Consider the following 24786-nt stretch of genomic DNA (forward strand, 5'->3'; position numbering starts at 1 on the left):
GGGAGGGTGTGCTCACTGCATGCGACGGACATTACAGATCTCTTCTCAGCCTCCCGCACACTGCAGGTCAGCCGTAAGCGTTGGAGTTTCCTCGCATTATCATGATCCAAATGCGTGCCTTCAGGTCGCACAAAGTTACTGGACTTTGTTCGGGGGCAAGACGGATCCGCAGCGGCTGCAAGTATGACTCCTTCGAGGCGTCTCACGGCGCGATAATGGCGGTTGTGAAAGTGTACATTGTATGCCGGGCCGGCATGTACCTCGCTACATTAATTGGTGGCAATGCTACTTTGCTCCGCGCGTCGCAGAGTAACTGCCGGCTATGGAACGCTACTGGTGGTGAAGTTGTGAAGGGGACCCGCAGGCTAGAAATTGTCTCGGAGGGCTCGAGTGGGGAGGACCCTGAGATCGGCGCGATGCATGTGATGGCGACTAATGCACCCCATGAGCTTGACCGGGTAAACCTCGATGCGAAGGGAAGGACATGTTCCGCGGGTTCATACTTCCTTTCTTTATAATTTGGGAAGCTTTGTGGAGTGGTTTCGTTTCGAAACGGCGAGGATCTGCTTGTGTGTGGTCGGCGCAGGGACGGAGGCAAGACAGGTGGCCACTTGCGACACCTGAATCAGGGCGTCAAACAGCCAGATGACTGTTTGGGCAGCATGCGCAAAAAACAATCGATATAATTCATTTCACAAGACGCACGGAGAAGCGGACAGCAATCCGGGGCAGGCGTTTGGGTTTCCTTTTGCGGATGTCAGAAGCCGCCGGATGAAAGCGTGGGGAGGGCAGCTAGGGTCTCCCTATGCCATCCCCGAGATGATCCTCTGACACTAAGCTTACTGCATCTGGGCATGCGATGAATCTTATCCTCGCGGAGACGGGCGTGGCTTGAATTGAGTCGTGGGGTGTGTAACCGCTGTCACTGTCACATCCCTTGTTCAGGTCTTTTTCTGGATGGCGTGCGTCGATGATTAAACAGGCCAGGTTTCTAGAGTGAGGTGTAAATGACGAGGCAGGTTTGAGAGTTTGGCAGAGCAGGCAGCAGACTCTGCCTGCTGGACGAGTCATCGTTGCATTTCGCATGTGCGCACGTCGATAGGGCCAGCGATACAAGCGCAGACAAGCGATAGCCAGGCGATAGGGCGAAGGATGGGCTGCCATGTCACGGTCTTCATGCCCCGACAGCCGGGATGGACTCACAGGCGCAGCGGAGCATACGGGGCTGACGGCTGCGGTAGCCAGAAATGGCAGCCTTTGTGAAGGGGCGGTCTGAGCTGCGTGGAAGCTCCGCCAACCACAGTGCACCCCCTCCAAAGAGCGGTCGCTCACCGACACATAACAAAAGGCAAATCATAAAGCGCCAAATAAAAGCGTTTCATGCGGACCGGAGCGAGGCGTGGAGAGTTGATTGTTTACGGCGGAGGATATATGGAACCCTCCCCACGGCCAGGCCTTCATCTGATCTTCATTCGAGACACACACACGCACACACGACCATTGCTTCTGCCTGACTCGAACGCCTGACCAGCGCAACCCCGTGGCTTTTATTTAATCGAGCCCCCCGAACGCCCACCCACCGTCGCATCGCTAGATCCAAGATCGCAAATCTCCCACATCGCTTTCCGAGACGCAGCCCGACGCTACCGGAGTAGCACCCGTAACCCTGTTTTTCCACCTGCCCCCAAACCCACATCGGCGTCATACATCATCAACCGCCCCTGCACCTCGGTCCAGTTGCCGCGACACTAGACTGACGAAAAAACCACGAAAACACACTGCAATCTTGTAGTGCCGAAAGTGCCCGCAAGTGTGTATATACAATAGCGACCCACCCCGTACGCTATACACATACCAATATTCACCCTCACCACCAACATCCTCACCACCATGCACTTCGAATCCTCTCCAGGCTCCTCACCATCATCCTCGCCATCCAAGTCGATGCCTATTAGCATCTCGCCCAGGAACATGGCTTCACCCACATCGTCGCTGTACAGCAACTACTCTACCAGCTCCTCATCATCCCGCGGCTCAACATGTGCTTACCCATCATGGCCTACGGGCCCATCGCTGGACCACCGCAGCGCGCCCTCATCCTACATCAGCGACGCAGACCTCTTTGGTGAGGACTTTGACGACGACTTTGCCTGCCCGTTCCTCGACAAGGCGCCCGCTCCACCGCGCCAGTACCCCATGGCAACAGCACTCCCCGTCTTACCACCACTGTACGCGCCCAAGAAGCCCAAGAGCGAGCGCCGCCGCAGCAGTGGCAAGCAGCGTCGCACTTCCAAGCCCATGACTCCCATCTCCGAGTCACCAGAGCAGGTTGAATGAGCAAGCGTTGTCCGATAGCATTCGTGTTATTGTAAGTCTAAATCGCATGCATCGAATCGCGTCGCAGGACTAACGGCGTTGTCAGAACTTATCTTGACAACATCGACGTCACCATTGTAGGCGCGCGCGTTGGCTCCCGTCAGCAGCGCGCTGGCATGGCTGAGTGAGTCACATGAGCTCGCAGTCAGTCAGTTGCCACAGTCAGCCTCACTCAGCATCCCTCACCGGGACCTGAGTTTGCCGCGTGTCGCGCCTCAGCCATCTGACATGGCATGTGTTCTCGCATCTTACTTCAAACACCGCGACATGTTACAGGAGCTGGTGGATGCAACCTTCCCCTCTCCCACATGTCAGCCCCAGTCACACTGTTGCTTGCCAACGGTGTGAACGTGGACGCCCCCACCGTCGGTGTCCACCACACACAACAGACGGCCCTGGGGTCGCGCACTCATCACTTGCATCGTCCAGCGTCGTTTGTGTGCACAAACGTCTGGACCGCGTTCTTGCGCCGATCCTGGCGATCACGCAGAAAGAGGAGGAACTCCAAACACCTTTGGAGAGCGACAGAATAATCGCATTGGAGGAGCGATATTGTGACGGATCTTCACATTTGCAGGTTCTGCGGCGTTTTTTTGCCAGACCTGGCCTTTCTTTCTCTCGATACCCCCCGCTTCCGCAAATCGGAATGCGAAATATGTATGCGCGCTTGTGTGCGCAAAAGGAGCGAGGCTTATTGTGGCTGATAAGCTCTCTCGCCTGTTTTTCCCTTATTGATACCCCCACCATCCAGCCATCGTTTAGATAGATACCCCATTTGAATTTTACTGTTCGTCTTACCTTGACAACAAGAAACATATCCTTGCCCTGTTCACATAGATTGCGCTTTTCGTGATGCCCGCCCTGAACTAGGATAGCGATGTGATGGGGATGTGATGGGCTTCGTTAGCTGAATTTTGGTGTGTGATTGTTGAGATGTGTGGCGCTCCCAGAGCGGGCTTCGGTAGTTCTACCATGTTTCTTCTGCATCATGCAGCGAACCCGAAGCCGTGGTGGAATATCGCTTTCCCTCTCCTGTGTGTGCTCGAGTCGCGAACGAAAAAGCAAATTGCAGAACGACCAGTTGGGCGCTGTACACGCAACGTCATTTTGCAGAGTCTCGCATGCTGAGTATAATGTTGTCGCTGGGAGGCCCTACCGTCCCAATTCGGCAATCCCTTACTATGCGCTCCCTGGAAACATGCCTCAGAATCCTTCCCTTCCTCATCGTCAATATTTCCCATATATCGCGAAGATGTCCTAAATTAAGCTTTGCTTCAAATCTCGCGGGATCCGTCGGTACTGGACGAACATTCTTCTCTTGCACGGATCCGCATATCGGTCATGCTGTATCACCATACAGTCTGGCTGGACCTGCAGTGCTGATAAGCTGCATGCTTGCCTCACCTAAATTAGTCCGCACGCAAGCTGTCCAGGAACGACACGCGATTTGTGCGAGACAATTCAGTAATTTTGCGTCCCCCGCTGTAGTCTTGCGAATGCCGTGGGGCAGAGTACACAGTACATCTAAAAAGAGGGGCGAAATGCGTGTGGCTGGTAGACGGTGTAGAGAAGTCCGGGATGAGAATCCTTAGTCGGGCGCTTCGCTTGGAGCAAGCCTTGAAGCGGAAAGGAGTGTGAATAATTCATCACGCAACTAAGGCAATGTGTGCCCAACTTCATGACACCCACCCCCGTTTCTGCGATACCGTTGGGTATAGCTCGAACGGTGTAAGACGCTGTTGAGAGCTAATGACACGGCCTGAAGCAGCTTTGCTAAATTGTTTCTTCATGCCGAGAGGAAACACGAGGGTTTTGTAGCTACTATGAACTGGCATGCATATATCACGACCGGGGAACGACGCTCGCATGCCAGATCGGCGGAGCTTTGACTTGGTTGAAGCTGACGGGGCGGGAGTAGATCGATTGTGCTTGGTTAGCGACGTGTGCTTCTGTGTCTCCTGCCTCTGCAGCGGCACGTTATGCTTTGTGCTTGGTTCAACGACAGAGGGTGGTGGTTCCTGGGCCGTATATGTAGGTATCAACACATTAGTCGGGCATGGATTGCAAGACGTTACCATGACCCCGCGATACAAGCGGCTGGGTTTGAATGTGAAGTCGGAACTACCATCTCCTGGGGTCTCGCACGTCATGCGCGAGGTGTTGATGTTTCTTCCGGGACGGGCCATGGCTTGTGCAGGATAGTCGTTCAGGGACCGTGACCTTTGTGCCACCAACTTACATATCCGCTCCCGAGCGTTGCGGGTTGAGCGCGTTGCGCAAAAAGCTTGGGCGCGATGCGCTAGCTGCCACGGTCAAGGCCGCGCAGTATGCGAACGGCTGGCCAAGCGGCAGGAGAGAAAATTGTGAACATGTCGTGATGGCGCTACCGTCACCGTACTTTGAGAAGAGTCATGGCAGCGTCGAGAACAGAGAGTCGTTATATGCATCGAGTCGACGAGGCATGTCGCATATTTGAGCACGTAGGGATCATCCTTTACGGGCCGGTCCAAGGCGGCCGCACCGCGATCTGATACGCTGGTTTCGAGCGCGAAAGTGTGATGATTGTGCGGTAGGCACATGTGCTGGCCAATGAGGGCGGCCATCTCGTGTACTCTGTCGACCCCAGTCTTCCGCGTCTTCGTCCCTGTGCCGTTCAGCCCTCTGAGAGGCTGGTCTGTAAACCCACGCAGGCACGCCGGCGCGAACCTAACCATTAACGTGCGGTGTCACCAACTTGGCTTCCAGGATGGCAGCATGCGTCTGCTTCGTTCGTCGAGTCCCCGAAGGTCCAATGTCGACCTTTCACAGCTGGCGAGCGAATGAGGCTGCGCAACCCCAGCCCGTTAACGCCTTTTGCTGCCGGGTATGCTGCTCGTTGGCTGGACGGCACCAACCGATGCCTTTCGTACTATTTCGAGCGAGTATCAGTCGGGCTTTGGAGCTCTAAGCGCCGTTAGTGATAGGCGGGCGTCCACGCGCTTCAACTCACACATCGCCTGCGCTGTTGTCGCTTTTTCCCTACCTTCTCGCTGCTTGCTTGCTTGTCTGTCTCTTCAGCTGCACGTTGTTGTACCGCCGCATAAGACGAAAGCGGTACCCAAGTTCTGTTTAACCGCCTCAACTTTGATCCCTGTAGAGACCGGGGCGGGGCCAAAGGGTACCCTCCTCCAGACGCCGTGGAGCTGTCAGCGCATTGCTGTTTAGCGCGCTCTTGCTCTCTGCAGTGAGTTGGATTCCCCTGACGTCTTGCAGTTTCACACTCGCTCTTGTGCAAGCTCCTGATTGTACTCCCGTTATCCCAAATCGCCATCGTCTTCAACGTTATGCGCTTCGCGGGCCCTTGCGGACCTGACCCGACTGACGACCACCCATAGATCCAGCCCTCACCATGTCGACTGGACTAAGACAGCGCGCGAATTCCAATTCCATCAAAAGCAACTCGGTTCGGTCCACAGACGTCAAGCTCAAACCCCCGACGCCGGGCCAAGATGAGTTCGCATTCGAGCCCTGTGCGGCAACAGGCTCGTTCCTGCTCTATGCGCAACGCAACGTAATACTGGTCCTCCACCACGACACACTGGCGATAGAGCGCCGCTTTGATAGGCATCGGGAAGATGTATCGTGGATATCAGTCGACACAACAAGCGAAAGAGGTGCCGGCCGGTTAGTCGTCTCGTACGACGCCGGCTCGACTGCAATTGTGTGGGACTTGTTCACAGGCGACGAGGTGGCGAGATTTGCGTCGTATGAGCAGATTCGCGTCGCGACGTGGATGAGGAACGGAAACGTTGCTTTTGATGAGTGACGGAGTCGGGCAGTCGCCATTGCCTGTTCGGGTGCTAACATGTGCATAGGGAACGCGCAGGGCAACATCATCCTGTTCGAGCCTTCCACATCCGAACACCTCTCCGCCAGAACCATCTTCGACCCCATCACCGCACTCGCACCAGCTTCAGACTGCAGAACATTCGCCATTGGGTGCGTACAAGGGACATCCAGTGAATTGGGCATCAATGCTAACACCTGCAGGTATCTCAATGGCTCAATCCTCATTGCCACCCTGCAGCCATCCTTCACCATCCTGCACACTCTCACCACCCCAAGAAACCCTTCGCCTATTGCAGGTCTTGCCTGGCATGGCTCTTCATCAAAGCAAAAGTCCGAGATGCTGGCGGCCCAAACATCAGACGGTGACCTCCGAGTATGGAGTGTTCCCAAGGCCCAGCACGGCAGTGACGCCCCATGTGTAATCCGTGTGCTCAACCAAAAGGAACAGAGAGAGCCCGGACCTTGCTGGTTTGCCTGGTCAAAGAACGGCAGGATCATACAGTACACCGAAGGGTATGTGTCTTGGCATGCGCTGTCAATTCGTCCTCCACGCTAACACGTGATATATAGTCAAACCTGCGCATGGGATGTCCGCACCAAGAGAGTGTCATACGAAACTGTGCCGACAACTGATGGCATCGCTGCAATCTGCAACTACGGTCCTACTGCCACCCTCTTCACCATTGGACGCAACTCGAGCATCCAGCAATACGACATCAACCCCAGCAATGGACCTGCCACCATGGTCGCTAACGTTCAGCATGCGCCTGCCAACACGCCTCCATCTCCACCAAGCTCTCTAGACGAACAGCAAAAGCAGATGGAGACCCCGCTTACTGCTCTCCCATCGAAGTCGCTTCCACTAATGCTTGCCGACTCGGAAAGCAGTGCGGACGAAGGTGTCGCCATGTCACCGCTGCAGAAGATCGCCCAAGAGATGGACCAGCTAGAAGAGGAGCGCCGCGATCGTGTTGGTCCCCTCAGCCCCGTATCCAGCCGAGGTTCCCAGAGCTCCCGATCATCTGGCAGCGGCCGCGCTCCCCGTTACCGATATGACAGACCATCGCATGGCTCAGCGTCGCAGAGGTCCACCAGATCGAAGAGCTCGAACGGCTCCGGTACCATCTTCTCGTCCGGCACATCGTCCCTTGCCGGCACCTCAACACGTGAAAGCGTTTCCATTCGATCAATATCATCAGCTGCATCTTCTTCCCGGTATGGCTCATCAGCTCTTCGCAAGGAGGTTCTGCGAAGCCCGGAAGAATCCAAGAAGAACCAACACATGGATCTCTTCCCGTTCACCAAAATGAGGCTGAGCGACGTACCTTTCCGCCCCACTGATCTTGGGCCAGATCGCACCCCAGACGATCTTCGACTCAACATGCTCAAGGTTGTGTTTGGTTGGGACCAAGACATTGAGGATCTAGTGCAGGATGAACTGGCACGTCATTCCCCCGGTTCGGCCGCTGCTGTCCTTCTTTCGAAATGGCTGGGTGACCTCGGCGCTGATCTCATGGCTTCCATGGTTGGTTCCGAGTCAATGACTTCGTCTGACTGGATGTTGCTTGCTCTGAGCAACATGGGTCAAGGCTCGCAAAAGAAGGTTGGTGAAGCCTTCGTTCAGCGTCTCCTGGAGAAAGGCGACATCCACCCCGCCGTGGCCATCTTCCTCGGACTGGGTGAATACAACGACGCCATCGAGGTCTACGTGTCTCGGAAATATTACATGGAGGCCATCCTACTGACATGCCTGACCTTCCCAACTGACTGGCAGAGGCAATCTTTCCTAGTCCGCAAATGGGGAGAGCATGCAGTCCAACACGGCAGAGCGGAGCTGGCGGTGCGATGTTTCTCTTGCATGGGTCTCGAAACTACAGAGCCTTGGTTCTCACCACGCGCACAGGATGCCGTTTTCTCAGCCCAAAAGCAAGCGCTTCTTGGCTCACAAATGAGCCCCCCTCTGTCGCCTCCTAGTGGCAGTGTTGGCAGTAGCCGAGTCGCGGCCAGGATGGCCTCACTCAAGCTCGTCACGGACTTCACGCGCGGACCTCAACCCAGACAGATCGTCCGAGAAGAGGACGAAAAGACACCCATGAACGCCGGTGTCACGCCTATCGCAGAATCAGCTATCAGCCCAGCTGTAGGCCATGGTGGATGGCTTGGTCGTGCTGCACGTGACGCCTCCAGGGAGCCGTCATCGGCACGAACTGCCACACCAGGTTCATACAGCAGGAAGCGTTTTCCTTCGCGATCTGACGCTGGCCGCAAGACTACTAACAACGAAGTCCTTGCTTCGTTGGCCATCCCGGATCGAGGTCAGCGTAACGAGTCTCATCCAAGAACTGCCATTGACAATATCGGCCGCGAAGCGGAGACCTTACCATTCTCGACACGCCGAGCAACAAGTGGCTCCAAAGATTTCGTCCTTTCCGCAGCGACTTTCAACCCGGGAAAATCGAGCGATCACCTACCTTCCCCAGCAGCTGGAGTGTTCGATGTTCTCGAGAAGAAACGTGCCGAGTCTCGCGGCAGCTCACGCAGTCGTAACATTCAAGAGCTTCACCTTGACATGCCGGACGCTGTAGTTGAAACAGGCCCAGAGACAGGCTACAGCAACAGCAGACTCAGCCCACCTCTCACCGGCGCAAGCATCAAGAGCGCCAAGGCACGCAGCATTGATCAGTACATCAGCAGTCTGGAAGAAGCAAACCACTATTCTCAGAACCGTGCCAACTCCAGAAACGAAGAGAGGCCAGCTTCACGCACTGCGCGCACCCGTAGTCGCACTCGTGAGGAGTCACAGAACCGCGGACGATCGGGTGTTCGCTACATTCGTCAAGGGAAGCGTTCCCCGTCCTCACCTGTGCCAATGTCTCCTGAAGACGCAGGTATCTATTCTTCACAGAAGAAGGAAATGGGAACTAGCACGGAAGATTTCGATGATGAGAGGTTCTACAAGATGAGCATTGCTTCTCCGGCTGTCACAGAATCTGTTGCCAGCACCCGCACTGCACGCAGCCGGGCACGACAGGGAGTCAGCAAGACAAGATCCTCGTCCAAGGCAGCTACTCGCCGCACTGAATCTCCTGAAGGTGCCGTACGGGCCCGAAGCAGAGGCGCTAGCCGCGCATCAAGTCGTCGTGCAGCTGAGGGTCGCGGACGAAGCGCTCAGCGCGGAGAACACTCCCCCGTCTCTCCTCAACCCATGCAGCGCGACGATGATGAAGGATTTGCTGGATATGAGCCCCCTCGCCAGCGACACCGCAGCAGTAGCCGCCGGCCTTCTGACAGTGCTATGAGCAGCCGTCGAGAAGCCTCCGAAGAGCGCCGCGCGCCACGAGACCGATCCGTGAGCCGGAAGCCCACGCCATTCCTGAGGGAATCTAGCCGTACACGAGGTTACGGTCGCGATGCTTCTCCTGATTCATTGACTTCAGGGCGTTCGGGTGCGTCGCGCATGCGCCCTACCACGTTGTCAAGGAGGGCCCTGGCCGCTCGTGAGTTGGAAGAGCGCAGACTGTCTTTGGCTCGCCGGCCATCCGCTCCAGTCATTCCCCATCCTGGAGATCTCGCATTCCGACCAGTGTCTCACGAGCGGTCGAACACTGATGACATGCTAAACTCAATGTCGATGTATCGCGATCCAATTACGAGAAGCCAAACAGCGGACCCGGAGATGACCAAAAGAATCGGCGGCGCAGGACCAACATCAACGACATCCGTACCAATTGGTCTTCCCGCCAATCCTCGTGCCATGCGTCATCCCAGGTACATGACTGCTGACCCGAATGATGAGGATGACATTCCAGCAGTGCCAAGTATCCCAGACAACATGCAATTCCAAGACTCGCACTCTGGAGAGACAGACGACATTGGGCCTCTACTTCCCGCAACCACTTTTGGTCAGCCTACTGCACCTCCAAGGTCCATGTCGGCACCTCCACAGGACATTCTCCCATCCAGCACCTACAACTCGCCTACCTTCCCGATGGGCAGACGCCCCTCTGTAGGTGGATCTCGCGGTCACTCTCGCCAGAACACTATGCCCGATGTCCTTCCTCAGACCAACTACAAGCGCCATAGCCCGCCGCCCATCACTGCAAGCATCGCCGAGACGATTCACGAGGGTCAGAACCAAGTCATCATCATCGACCAGGAAGAAGACAGAGCCCCTCCTCTACTGTCTCAGCTCCAGCACCTAGCAACCCCACCGCCTCCGCCACCACCACCGCTAAACCTTGGTGGCCACAACGGCAACGGCATCGGTATGATCAACATTGCCATCGACAGCAACAGCCCGGGCGAGAAGCCCATGGAAGTGTCACCTACCAACCCTTCCGCTACAGGCTCCCCACATGCACACCGTCGGGGACGCGGCAGTGTGAGCGAAAACCTGGGTATGACATTCAAGCGCGTAACTGAACGCATGCGTAGCACCAGCCGTGGGCCTCAGCGCGCCAAATCCCCACCTATCACTATGACCCGCGCTGAGCGATCCCCCTACGAGAGCGTACCAGAGTTCTCCTTCCCCCGCGGACCAAACACGAGATCCCCTCCTGGCGACTCGGGCAACCACCACGACTCGTACTTCAACCAGGTTCCTCCTCCGCCTCCGCCGCCACCACCGATGCCCCAGCCCATGGAGCAAGTCATTCCTCCGGACAACGGTCAGCCTTTCTACAGGAACCCCAAGGAGCTCCGCGCCAATATGCCTCCCAACACTCTCCAAGCTGGTGTATACCAGGGCGGCGAAAACACCCCCATGATCTAGGCTCTTAGGCCTTCATCACCCTTTTCCTCACATACCATGTACAACTGAGACGGCCTACTATAACGACAAACCTTTGCATCTTCAACACTCTCCCTGGCAACCTTGACCGTTGATAACAACATCTACTTCTCCACCACCTCCTTTGGCATCTTTTACCATCATCAAGCGTGTCATTACCGCATTGCTCTTTTTATCCTTGCCTTTCTTGTTCTCGTAGTATCATTTAGCGAGTTGGGTTGCAGTTCAGTTTATCTTGTTGTCCACACATGTTTTGTATCTTCAAGCCAAAGACCTGGATCTGGGAAAACTACCTTATCTTTTCCCACTAACGCTTCGCGGCGGATTATGTCGATACCCTTTTTTTTGTATGTAGTTAGCTTTGGCATTTTGTGTTTTGTGTTTTGAACAAGGCGGGCGGGTATTAGCATTGCATTCGGAGGATGAGGATAAAGGGAGAGAGAATTCGCATTAGGCGGATTGACTGATGGGGTCTGTGGTTTATGGTACAACGGGGGAAAAGAGCTGGAAATCTTTCATCTTCAACGTTAATGTACATGCTTCATGATTGCGCTTTCTTGCTTACCTTGGCCTTGCTACGTCTGTCCTTTGCTGCTCTGCTCTGCTCTGCCCTGCTATCGTTCTCGCACCGTACTTTTGCCCAAAGCGACTCAACCCCACCACCATGTCTATACAACATCACTGTTGCCACGAAATTGCTCAGCCTCTGATTACCGCGCGCGTTGTTTCCTACTCAATATACCAAAGATAAGCGCCTCACGGCACCAAAAGCTCGCTCTTTCTCTTTAACACACTCTTTTATCGTCAGGGTATGAGAGTAGGATTAATAAGGACATCTTTAGCCTAGTTCAGTCTAATCTAACTCTATCCACTCTCTACATCTTGCACGGGATAAGTGTTGAAGGAAATACCAAGTGAATAGATACATGCATCTTGTTGATGTATCCACTACTTCGCTAACCTCCTGTCATGCTGACCCCCGACGTACATCCCATCGCCTCGTACTCATATCCATGTAGTAGATGGGGTATCGCATACATCCAAACCATATCGCCGTGCCTCTTGGTCAACTGATCCGTGGCACCAAACGTATGTCTCATCATGTGCATATCCGATATGCTGAGGTCCCCGATATCGATGATTGTAAGGCTATGCAAGATGAAGACCTAGCACAGAGATATGTCATCTCAATCTATGTTGTGTGGACTGCGGTATAGAAGGCGTCCGTATTCGTTAGGATGTCGTCGAAATGCTGATGTCTCGTCACTGTCACGTGGATATGCATGTTCCGTTCACGTAGCGGTGTTGGTATTGGCGACAGGTGCAGGAGCGGGAGCAACGGCAGCTGGGGCAGCATCGCCAGCACCCGCAGCGGGAACAGGACCAGCATGTGCGCCGCCTCTAGCACCTCCACGACCACCACGTCCTCCACGAGGTGCAAAGTTGCCACGAGCGCCGCCACGAGCAGGCCCAGTCGGTGGACCGTTGAAGCGAGGAGCTCTGGCGACCTTTTCTTTCCGTTCAAGAACCTGAACAGCGCCTTGGGCGATCTTGATGGGGCTGGCGGCCATGGCTTTCTTGAGACCATCCGGCTCGGCAAAGTCGACATAGGCGAAGCCCTTACGCTTGTCAATCTCGACTTTGTCAATACCTCCAAAGGTCTTCATGACTTCTTCGATGAGGGGCTCGGTGATACCCTGGCTGGGATTGGCATGCTTCAGGAACGCTTGCTTGCTCGTGGGTGCGGGCACAGGTTGAGCTGGTGCTGCTTTGGGGGCATTGTTGTGCGCCTGGGCGGGTCCCGCATCGGCCTTTGCTGGAGTAGAGTGCGACTGTGTAGGAGCGGGGCTGTTTCTGGCTGCGGCAGGCTCGGTGGGTGGAGCTCGTGAAGCAGCTGGACCCTTGGGAGCCGTCGGAGTCTGAGCCTGAGGCTTCTTCAAGATTTGCGGCGCAGGAGTCTTCAACGGCGTCTGGAGCTTTACATCGCTGGCAGTAGCCTTGTCGTTGGGCTTGTCGCCCTGATTGGCCTTGAAAGCGCGGCGTTCTGCTCGAGTCGGGCGTTCCTTCCTGCTTGCCTGCGCATTCTTGTCCGGAGTTACTGCTGCTGGTTGTGAAGCAGGCGACTCTTTGGCCTTTTCCTCGACTGCCTTGGTCTCCTTTGCTTGCGCATTGGACTCGGGCGCAGGCGTACCAACCTCGCGCTTCGTTCCACGTCGACGAGTTGGGACAGGTCCTACACCGAGGTCACGCTGCAGCATCGACTTTGCGAGTGCGACGTTACCACGCTTGCGCTCCGGTGCTGGGCTGGCAGAGGTCTTGTCCGCCGAGGCTGAGGCAGGTTTGGAGGATGACGCTTCCTTGTTAAGGATCTTGACAGCCTCCTTAGAGGCTTGAGCCTTGTCAGCCTTGCTTATGCGGCGATTCTTATCTCCCGAGTTTAGGGCGTTCTCTTTGCCTGGCTTGGCGAGTATCTTCTTCTCACCATCATCCTTGCCTTCTCCACGACCTCGATTTGCCTTTGCGCTCGGCTTCTCCCTGTTAGCCTTCTTTTCGCGGAGCGCTTCGATCAGAGGAGTGGTTTTGACCTTCTCCTTCTGACCCTCATTGTCGGCGGCCGGGGGCTTGGTGATGGGGTTGGTGAGGCTCTCGAGGAAGTCCTTGAATTCCTGATCCTGATCGATGGTGCCCTGGCGGTTGTCGTTCCTACGGCGGCCACCAGGCATCTTCGGGTACGGAGCGTATTCGAGCGTAGGCGGGCCGACGAGGGCGGGGTCCTGCCATGACTTGGTGGCATCGTGGAAGGTAATGGCGCGCACGTGGTCGCCGAGGGCCTTGACGTGGTCCTGCTTGGTAACGTGGATGTATGCGCGCGCTGGCTTGGAGGGTTTGGCGGCACTGAGGGGGTCAATAGGCCGTCTCTAAAAGACAGGAAGGTGAGGTGTACTCAGTAGAAATCTTGCCCTTTCTGTAATTCATCCAATCGATCTTGCCAGCACCAAGCTTCCACTCGTCGCCTAAAGCCTCTATGAACTCGGTCTTGGTAAGACCAGGAGGAAGTCGCCGACATATCAGCTTCAGGCGGGGTTGGGCGGCTTTGGGCCCGCGAGGTGACTGGGCCGGGGCGTTCTTCTGGAGAAGTGTGACTGGCAGGACGCCGTTGGGGTTATTCGGAGGGGCCATGGTAGCGCGATGATGCTCGTTTGTGCCTTGAGTCGGTATGCTCGAATCGATAGTTCTTCTCTATAGTCAGCTGTTAGTGATGGTTGTTATAATACACAAACATAGTATATACCGTGGTTGTAGTCGTACTCAGGAGCCTGTGCCGGGTGAATTTATCGCGCGTCGCTGGGCGGAAGTGAGATGGAGGAGGGGGCGCCGGTTTGTAGGTGAGGACATTGAAGGAATCACTCGAGAAGGCAGTACCAGACACAGCGATTGTTTTGGTGAGAGTTGCGGCAATGACGCAGCGACAACAGGCGCGCCTTCACGAGACAGTGGGCGAGGGCAGGCGCAACGGCAAGCGCCGAGGGGCGGCAGCTGCCCCACCGGCGCCCGCGTCTCGACTACACCTCCAACCACGCCGATATATCCTCAATACCCGAACCTCGAGCTGCCCACGACGCAGAGAATTGCCGCTGACTGCGCACACTATCACTGCGAGCCACGCTGACCCATGATACCCTATAGCGCTTCCCTCAGCACCCCCATCGGCACACGACCCGCCTCCCTCCCGCCGCCATTGTCGCCTATCCCGACCTAAACGCACCGCATCGAGCTTTCCCTATCAATTCTGAGACAGAGCACGACTGAAAGATGGGCAAAGATAGCGACGTACCACAGCCAGGGCCTGCGCGCCTCGCAAAGGGCGCAGGGCCGGATGAATGGCTGGAGCAGGCCAAGCAATGCAAGTACCTGCCCGAGGCCGACATGAAGCGACTATGTGAAATTGTCAAGGAATGTCTGATGGAGGGTGAGTGAAACAATGCCGCATGATCCACGCAAGGGAGGAGAAGCATGCCTATTGTGCGGCATGATATCTATATCCATATATAAGACTAACCTACGTCTACCAGAATCCAACATCCAACCTGTACGAACACCCGTCACAGTATGCGGAGATATCCACGGCCAATTCTACGATCTCCTCGAGCTCTTCCGTGTCGCTGGCGGCATGCCCAACGACTCCCCTGCCGCGCCCCTCGCACCGCCAGTCACATTACCAAGCACAATCAACCCCGCCGATCTCGAGCCTCCTACCAGCATAACAGACCCCAAGGTCAAGCGCAAGATGAAGAGAAGATTCCAGCGCGATCCCAACTACACTGGGCCAACAAGTCCTCCTGGCGGCGATGGCGATGAAGAGGGCGACGACGAAGAGGAGGAGGAACGCGGCCGAAGCAGGAGCGTTCACGACAGGCGGAGTCTTGGCTCGGCATCGGACGCAGACTCTACCAAGAACACAGTGGGTGGAAATGGCCAGCAGAACTTCATCTTCTTGGGTGACTTTGTCGACCGAGGATACTTCAGTCTGGAGACCTTTACCCTTCTCATGTGCTTGAAGGCGAAGTAGGTCAACTGCACACAGAACTACATTAACGGTACTAATTGAAATAGATTCCCTGACCGCGTCACTCTCGTCCGCGGAAACCACGAGTCGAGACAAATCACCCAAGTCTACGGTTTCTACGAGGAATGTCAGACCAAATACGGCAACGCTTCGGTATGGAAGGCCTGCTGCCAAGTCTTCGATTTCCTTGCCCTAGCCGCTATCGTCGACGGAAAGGTGCTCTGCGTACACGGCGGTCTAAGTCCGGAAATCAGAACACTAGACCAGATCCGCGTTGTTGCGCGAGCCCAAGAAATCCCTCACGAGGGAGCCTTCTGTGATCTCGTATGGAGTGATCCGGAAGATGTCGACACGTGGGCTGTCTCACCCCGAGGAGCCGGCTGGCTTTTTGGAGACAAGGTGTCTTCAGAGGTATGCATTCATCTTCCTTCCCCCATTACCCCATCGCTGACTGTTGCAGTTCAACCACGTAAACGGTCTCCAACTCATCGCACGCGCCCATCAATTAGTCAACGAAGGCTACAAATACCACTTCAAAGACAAAGACGTTGTCACCGTTTGGTCCGCACCCAACTACTGCTACCGCTGCGGAAACGTCGCCTCCATCATGAACCTAGGCGAGGACCTCAAGCCCGAGTTCCAAATCTTCTCTGCGGTTCCAGATCATAAGCGCGCCGTCCCCGCGGGTCGTGGAGGTCGCGGAGAATACTTCTTGTAGAAGACGCGTATACCGATGTTGTGTCCATGGACCGGAGGAGAGTGATGTTGTCGGCTGCTGTGTATATGCAATCTTACGATACGATGAGAAGCGGAGAATTGAATACCCCTGGGAGATGAACGAACGAATGGCATGTATACAATCTTTGCCTTGACATGGCTTGTACGATATCGCGTTGATGAAATTTTGAGGTAGTACAATGGTACCAATACGTTTCGCATGCGTTATTTCTCCTCCGGGGCAGTCGGGTCATTATACAGCCTACCTGATACCACGGCCTGCTTTTGGTGGCTGCTTACGCGACACATCATGTGGACCTCGGGAGCTTTCACGTGCAATTGCTCGCCACTGCCGGGCCGAGCGCAGAGGTGGCCTGATGCATCTGAACATGTAAGACTCCCGCATTGAGTTTGGCTTGCGATGTAAAAACACTGATCAATCCATCCCGTTCAGTATGTAACGTGTAAATCCTAAAGGACTCATCTTTAGTCACGCAGGAGGTACTCAAAAGGTCAACGTTAACCCAACGGCTTACAGGTGCTCCGAAAATTCCATTTGACTGGGTCCTATATTCTTTGCAGGCCCTGATTGCGAAAGCATGGAGAACACTCAGGCTGTCGTTTGGAGCGGAAAAACCTAGTCAGTGAGGGGGTGGGTTTGTCCCTCAAGAAGGCGGCTCTCGTTCAGCCTTGTCATCAGCCCCCAATCTCTTATCGGTAGCCTTCCTGCATGTCCGTCTCGATAACTCTTGGCAAGCCTTTTTGTCAGAGAGCTGAAGAGAGGATGCGTTCTTTGGGCAATCATCTCCGCGAGCAGCCCTCCTTACCACTCGGTCTCGGCCCCCTTCTTCTTGACATTGCCGCCGCTAGTGTTGAAGCGCTTTACATCTGCAGTCAAGTTTGATTCCTTACCAATAGACTAACTCAGCCTGGCTTCTTTGATATCGTGCCTAAAAATGGGCTTGAGACGCATGGCTACGGATTCAATTTCGATGCGTTGCTCGGTTGCGGGGCTGTGCACCACAGGATAAGTAGTGCACCAGACCTTTTGTTGGAACGTAGCCTTGATGTCTTTCTTGACCAAATCCTTGTCATCTTTCGTGCTCAATTGCCTCACATGGCGGACCCGATCAGCATCGTTGGCCTCGCATTGACGGTCATACAGATTCTCCGTCCAGCAGTTCAACAGTTGAAGGATGCGTACTCCAACGGAGGCAGCATTCATCAGACTCTTGATGAACTCCGAGCCGACTCAGAGGCTGTTTGCGACCTGATCGACAACATACATCGCGTTCTCAGCACCCCGAGCTTCGTCGCTGCGGTGGAAGAAGTGCAAGGCGCGTCGCAGGTCAACTTGCTAGAATGTCTCCAACGAGCTCTTCAAAGCTGCGAGCGCGAGGCCCAAAGACTCAGCAATTTCATCTACGATCTCGATATCTCAGGGGCTACGGGCCGCCTAAGGCAGGGCGTGCTTCAGTTCAAGCTTGATAGACGCTCGGATGACCTCCAACACATCAAGCGCAACTTCCAGGATCATAAGAGCTCAATTCAGTTGGCGTTTACGGTTGTCTCAACGTATGTCGTCCCCTTTTGAACAATGAAGGCAATGACTGACGAATTATCCCAGCTGCAAGCAAATGCAGGTTGCTGAACGTGATGCTCTCGATGCCGCAAGCCTGAAAGCTCAAATCAGCAGACTCGAGGTGGCCTTGGAGCAAATCGGAAAATTGCTAAACGAACGGCTAGCGGCGCCAGGTGACAAAGAGCAGACAGTAATGCTGGATGAAATGCGAGAGCTCCAGCATAGATCTGCAAAGGTCCGACGCCGAGCCACAATGCGACTCGACCAGATTACGTCTATACTCGAGGAGACGCAGAGCTCACGTCCTATGGTTGACAGGACCCGCCCTCCTGTACCACCGCGAAGGGCCTGGAAGGATCACCAAAAGCCGCCTGCAGGATTTCGCCCGCCAATTGACCAAAGCCCAGCCTCGAAGGTACCATCAACTCCAACCACCCCAAGAGCGGAGAAACGCGTTGCAAGCATGCCGGCCACCCCGACCCCATCGACAATCCCGCGAGTAAACGCCTTGAGCCCGGACACGAACAAGTCAGCCTCACCAGTGCTACCTGCCACCCGTCTTTCAGACATGACTACAAATGGTCTACAGATAGATGCTGAAGACTTCGAGGAGAGAGTTCTGTCACTTTTATCGACCGCGTCCACTCAACGTATGGGTACCGAGAAGCCATACAACGACGAGACAATTCTGGCGCTCGGGGAACTACTCGCAATGCTTGGAAAGCATGACTGGAGTGTACGACCCAGACTATATCTCGTGCTCCGCATGATCAAGGAAGTGCGAGCGATGAACATGCTCATTGTCGAAGGGTTCAAGGACATTCACTTCCCTTTCACTGAAGTCGACCTTACTTCCAGTCTCAAATCTGCTGCTTCCAGGCAAAACTTTCTTCGGGAACAACGGTTTGTACTCAGCTCAAGATCAGTCGATCTGGTACAAGGAGGTCGTCATCATCACCTTGGTAAGCTACACTTCTGTACACCGTTCGCTGCTCAGGTGCTGACCTTCGCCAGACAAAGGTGCAGATTCTTATTTTGTCATTAAGGAGCAGCTTGGGAAAGGCGGCTTCAGCATTGTCCATCGTGTCGAAAGCAGAATTGATTTGATCGAATACGCTGTAAGGACTTGTGATGTGTTTTGCTAGAGTGTTGACTCATCAGCAACAGTTAAAACGCATCGATCGAAGGAGCGGCACATTTTCAAAGGACCGCAAGAAGCTGCTCTCATTCGAGAACGAGGTCCATAACCTCAAGCGACTGTCGCACCATCATCTGGTGAAGCTCCTAGGGTGAGTTTGGGCAAGCCGAGATACAATACGTCGCTAACGAGTAATGTGTCAGTTCATACACCGATCGAAGATACATTGGTATCATCATGGAACCAGTAGCCGATCTCGATCTGCAACAATATCTGGCCCGAGATGCATGGACTACACAAGACTATGTCGTCCTTCGGGGCTTCGTGGGATGCTTGTGCTCCGCTCTGGTCTATCTTCACGACAACAAATGCCGCCATAAAGATCTCAAACCCTCCAACATCCTGATCAAAGGCGAGCAAGTGTATATAGCGGACTTTGGACTCGCCTTAGATTGGACTGAGGCGCAACGAGAGACTACGATGGGTCAGCCTGAAGCTTATACACCGGCATACATCGCACCCGAAGTGAGTTCAGCTACGCATTATGACCCGACTCTTCGTTGACATTATCTCAGGTTGGCATGCTGCAACCCCGTAATACCGCCTCAGATGTATGGTCCCTGGGATGTATTTATCTGGAAATCGCTGTGAGTTAAAAGTTGCTTGTACGTATAATTTGACATTGCTGACTCTTCTAGACTGTTCTTACCAACAGACAACTGCGGTCGAAAGCTGAATTCTTCCAAGCCACAGGAACACTGTCAACAAACTATTGGCAGAACCCAGAAGCAATCCAGAGTTGGATAGCCGAGCTGTCGAATGGATCAACGACTGATCAGCCCTTGTTACAATGGACTAGCAACATGACCGCCAGTGTTCCTAAGCTGAGACTCACAGCTCAAGATCTCCAAACGATGATAACAAAGGAACAAGTAAGAGAAATCCATTACAGCGGTCCATGTTGTGCAAGCGAGGGTTTGTCGGGGGACGGAAGTGACACAACATCTTGGGCAGGCTCGCAGTCAGAAGATGAGATCTTCCAGACGGCCGTGCTGAGTGATGGCATGTCGGATGCACCCACCGTCATCAACAACACTACCACAACATCCATCGGAAGTGACGTGACGCTTCAGGCTCCTCCCGCAAGTATCGAAAAGACAGTGTATACGCCGTCCCATGTACCGGATTACCTCGGCCATCATTCCGCGGAAGGTGTCGGTCAGTCGCACCCTATATGGCTCAACGTCGGGAATAATGCAAATGTACCCTTCTGCGCTACACCTGCAGCGGTGACCGAGGAAAGCTACCCAAGACCGACAAGGGCTAGTATGGAAAAGGCCAGCGATTTGGACAAAGCTCGCGCCGACATACCGGAGGTGCAGGCAACGAAAGCGAAACACATAGCCAGGGATCGCACAGTCAAACGTACCGATCATGAGCACGAAGCCGCTCACTTGCGATTCGTGCATATACCAAAGGCCGCCGAACCCACCAACGAAGAAGACTCTTCTACTGCCATCAGTCTTGCGGAAGCGTTCGCAGCCGATGACGGCGCATTCGAATATCACTTGGCCCTTCTGAGGGAGAAGAATCCAAACTGGAGAGATGAAATCACCGGTCTGATCGTGGCAGAGGCGCTGAACAAATATGGGGCCAACGTTATGCTTGTCGCCAGCAACTTCCGCAATGACTCTCTCGCACGCGATGTGATTGAGCAAGCCCTCTTTGTGGATTCAAAGATCATCCATCAACGCGATGTGTTCAATCAGACCGCATTGCATTATTCGGCGAACAGGAACAGAGCTGGTATTACGAAGTACTTAATCAAGAAAGGTGCCAATGCGACAATCACGAACTTTCGAGGCCAGACCGCTTTCCATGTTGCAATCCATCGACGAAGCTTTGCGACTTACCAAATTTTGCTCCGCTACCTTGGCGCTGCAGATATCAATGCCAAGGACGATTGTTGTGAAACATCACTGCATCTGGCTTGCTATCATGACGCGCCTACTGAGTTCATCCTGAGTATGTTGGCGGCTGGTGCTGACGCAAATGTCGAAGACCTGTCTGGCAACACACCACTGACGATTAGCGAAAAGATTGGCAACCTGGAGATAGCTGATTTACTACGAGAGTATGAATCAGACGAACCCGGACTTTCTCCGCCACCGCCACCGTATCAGAGCACAATTTCCCTCGCCCGTCAACCAGAGCCCACTGGTTGCACGTGTGATCTCTGTCGTTTGTTCCAGGCAGTCCGCAAAGTCGACGATCTCGTCCCCGATCTGGCGGATTGCACGTGCACCTATCATTTGGTACGTCTCTCGCTCAAGACGTTGAGCGATGTGGACTACATCATGTCATGTCTGAGTTCGTGCATGTGTCGGTCTTGTGAAGGGGAGCGTGCCCTGAATGAGGACCGAGAGCCGTGCATTCAGTTTCCATCTTGCGACTGTGAAGACTGCATCGCTGAAATCAGCCCACCGGGGCCGTTCACGAATCCTCCTTCGCTACCCTACGGCGATGACTTCGCTGGCGCACCGCTACCTCCGTATCCAGACCATAGCTATTACGACTATATCATCGATGAGTACATCATTGAGGACGACACAGACCGATCACCACAGGACATCACCGCCCAGGCCTTGGCCTGCCTTGCCCAAGCTGGGTTCAAGGGAAAGAAGTCATATCGAAATGAGCCGGAAAAGGCCCTTAAATGGGTCATCAGCAACAACGCCACTACGCCTTATGTCTACAAGATTGTGGAAATTCTGCTAGACTGCGGAGCATCGGCCAATACGACAGACAAGAGTGGGTGCACTGGCCTTCACATAGCTGCTCGAACACGAGACGTTCGTTTAGCCATGGTACTAATTCAACGTGGCGCATGGCTTGACGTGCCTCGTCAAGCGATGTTCGCAGCCAAAGCGGATTTCACCCCTCTTAGATACGCGCTCTGGTTCGGAAACGCGCTATCGCTTCGACAGCTCTTGTCAGTAGGCGCAAATGTCAATGACCAGTCCGTATACGGTCGGAACACACTACTCCACGATGCAGTCACAAGCTTCGATCTCCTAGGCTGGCATATACCGATGCTGTTAGCGCATGGGGCCGACACAGAACTGGCAAATGAGGACGCAAACACACCACTCCATCTAGCTATCTCGCTGAATCAGACATTCGCTGTCATTGCGCTCCTAGATGCGGGAGCCAACATCGAAGCCATCGGGAAAGCTGGCGCGAAACCGCTAGCTATGGCGCTTGAAGGCGGCAACTACGGCATCATCACTCTTCTCCTTGATCGCGGTGCAGACGTACACTCACGTGCTAACGGCATGACATGCGCGCTATTCTACGCAGTTCAAATGGGCTACGTCGATATAGTGAGCATACTCCTTGAAGACTACGAAGCGAAAGAGGACATGCATCGCACTGATCTCACAGGCCGCAGTATTTTACACGTGCTTGTGTATACACATGTCGATCACATGCTCCATATACTCGACAGATTGATCGAAGAAGGCGCAAACGTCAATGCAGAGGACTACTCTGGGTCGACGCCGCTACATGAAGCTGCGAAGCTGGGGAGTACTGTAATGGTCAGTGGGCTGCTGGAATATGGGGCTACGATGAATGTACAGGATCGTCAGGGCAAGACCCCGTTGGATCATGCGCAGGCGAAGAAGCATCGTGAAGTTGTGGAGTACTTGGGTGGGACATTGAAGAAGAAGGGTTGGTTTCGCAGGAGTTAGGCCTTGGCTTTCTATGCGCATTAATGACCTACTTTCGCACCGCAATGAATTTGTTGTTCAACACGATTTCAACTGTCTGATCTCAAAGAGATCCTTACACCTCAGGATGGTGAGCTGATCACGGTCACTTGGAGGATCGTACGAATGATGTGCATTGAACAGGCTCGACGCCACTCTTCAGTCCGGCATATCACCAGCCACGCCTCTTTTCCCTGACGAAAGAACCGAGAAAAAAAGCTCATTCAATAGAAACAAAACCGTGACGGAGAGACAAGTTATTGAGTGACGTGTGTTGGCGCGCGGGGTGGATCGTGTGACATGTGTTTGCTATGTAGAATATAACGACAAACATGATTGTCTGGCACTCACGACCCTACTCGCCCTTGGACTTGCCCAAGGGGGGTAAAGACTCATTTGTAGAGTTTGTCACACGGCTGATGACGGGACCAGCCCGTTGGGTGGGTGAAGCGGATCCGTGACTTGGGAATTCGGGTTATTATACAGCCCACCTACGCCCAACAAACCCTCTCTTACCATATCTAACCAGGCTATTACCTCCCTACATGCAAAATATACAATGGGCGCATCAGCATCGAAAGCGCGCGCTATCAGCATGGACTTCCAAGTGTGGGAGGCTCTCTTACACACAGCTCAAACGCAAAAGCTCCGTCCCGTCAGTACCAACTTGACGTTCGACACGATATCGTACACCATTTGGTCCCAGAAACATTGGCGATTGACTTTCGAGAATGTACCGCCTCCAAAGGATGCGCAGTTACAGCCATGCTTTCTCTTGAAGATCCCAGCGTCACAGCCTCTGGATTACGCGCAGATCATACAGCAATTGGAAGAAGTCCAGGCCAAAGACGATGTGACCAGCTCAAGCTTTCTGCGACATGTTGTGGTCGTATCTCACCGCCGCTCAAGTCCAGAACTGGACGTCGGGGTCGCAGCCGCGCTGAACGCTCGAGGGCTTCAGACTCTCACGTTTGCAACCTTGCAGAGTGGCTGTGACATTGAGACCGGTCCTCACTTGCTGCATGGTAACGACCTCTGGAAGGTGGCTAGACTGTACGATGATACCAATGGTGCTTTTGTGGCTGCTATTCGTCCAGGTGAAGAAGAAAAGTGAGATCTGCTCCGCATTCTAAAAGTTAAAGTACTAACGGCGTAACAAGCAGATTTGAGAATTTGCGGCTGTGTAGCGACCGATATCAGACGCTTAGCGTTGCCATACCGTCACGAGCGAGTGCACTCAGTTTGATTGAGCAAGGATCGGACTGCCGACTGAGCGGCATGAGATTCGCAGTAAAAGACATGTACTCCGTCGCTGGCTTGAAAACTTCACTCTGCAGCCGACCGTACTATGCAGTTTCGGAGCGAGCGGAATTGACCGCTCCATGCATCACGAGATTGTTGAGCGAAGGTTGTACTCTGGTCGGGATGCTGAAGTTGAGTTCCTTCATTGGACGTGAAGAGCCGACTGAAGCCATAGACTACCCAGCACCGTTCAACCCCCGCGGAGACGGCTATCAATCACCGGCTGGCAGTAGCAGCGGGAGTGCAGCGGGTCTTGCGTCATACCCGTGGTTGGACTTTACCCTTGGATCTGATAGTAAGTCAAAGTCTCAGCGGAGGATTCGACCCTAAAGTATAGTAGCTACGGGAAGCGGGCGTCGCCCGGCATTTGTGAATGGCTTGTTCGCACTGCGCCTTTCTACAGGGCGTCTGTCACTCGAAGGAATGGTGCCGACTTTCGAGTAAGTTTATGCCATTCGTGATTGATGCGATGGGTTCACTGATCGTCAGTCGCTTCGATACGCAATGTATCTTCGCTCGCGATATTGACAAGATGGATACCATACTCCAAGTATGGCTCGACAATTGCGACATCGCAAAACCCAAGGCTAATGTGAGTTCAATCCGGGCGGTTTGTAATCATATCGTCGGCTGTTTCTGACCATGATTAGCTGCCGAAAAGACTTCTGTATCCAGTGGACTTCTTCCCAGTCAACAACGAAGTACAGATGCAGCACG

The 24786-nt window shown here is 54.1% G+C and overlaps 5 protein-coding genes across 5 annotated transcripts; 4 read left to right on the top strand and 1 right to left on the bottom strand.

Annotated features, from left to right (window-relative positions):
* Positions 1-1890: 1890 nt before the first annotated feature.
* On the top strand, positions 1891-2337 carry J4E87_010782 (uncharacterized protein; the record flags this gene model as incomplete). Its single annotated transcript, XM_049382353.1, has 1 exon — positions 1891-2337. One exon carries the CDS (start codon positions 1891-1893, stop codon positions 2335-2337), a length of 447 nt encoding a protein of 148 aa, XP_049227908.1.
* Positions 2338-5764: 3427 nt separating this feature from the next.
* Positions 5765-10975, top strand: J4E87_010783 (uncharacterized protein; the record flags this gene model as incomplete). The annotated part of the gene is made up of 4 exons (XM_049382354.1): positions 5765-6029; positions 6231-6354; positions 6406-6717; positions 6775-10975. The coding sequence occupies 4 exons, from the start codon at positions 5765-5767 to the stop codon at positions 10973-10975; spliced, it is 4902 nt and encodes a 1633-aa protein (XP_049227909.1).
* A 1310-nt stretch (positions 10976-12285) lies between these two features.
* J4E87_010784 (uncharacterized protein) lies at positions 12286-14173 on the bottom strand (the record flags this gene model as incomplete). Its single annotated transcript, XM_049382355.1, has 2 exons — positions 12286-13888; positions 13938-14173. The coding sequence occupies 2 exons, from the start codon at positions 14171-14173 to the stop codon at positions 12286-12288; spliced, it is 1839 nt and encodes a 612-aa protein (XP_049227910.1).
* A 633-nt stretch (positions 14174-14806) lies between these two features.
* Positions 14807-16278, top strand: J4E87_010785 (uncharacterized protein; the record flags this gene model as incomplete). The annotated part of the gene is made up of 4 exons (XM_049382356.1): positions 14807-14963; positions 15067-15559; positions 15608-15971; positions 16021-16278. The coding sequence occupies 4 exons, from the start codon at positions 14807-14809 to the stop codon at positions 16276-16278; spliced, it is 1272 nt and encodes a 423-aa protein (XP_049227911.1).
* A 1116-nt stretch (positions 16279-17394) lies between these two features.
* J4E87_010786 (uncharacterized protein) lies at positions 17395-22749 on the top strand (the record flags this gene model as incomplete). The annotated part of the gene is made up of 8 exons (XM_049382357.1): positions 17395-17852; positions 17905-18821; positions 18886-18977; positions 19027-19148; positions 19219-19522; positions 19573-19644; positions 19696-19929; positions 20020-22749. The coding sequence occupies 8 exons, from the start codon at positions 17395-17397 to the stop codon at positions 22747-22749; spliced, it is 4929 nt and encodes a 1642-aa protein (XP_049227912.1).
* Positions 22750-24786: the final 2037 nt, after the last annotated feature.

Source organism: Alternaria ethzedia, assembly GCF_023757985.1.
Source record: "Alternaria ethzedia strain BMP 0044 chromosome Unknown scaffold_56, whole genome shotgun sequence".
Lineage (NCBI taxonomy): Eukaryota > Fungi > Ascomycota > Dothideomycetes > Pleosporales > Pleosporaceae > Alternaria > Alternaria ethzedia.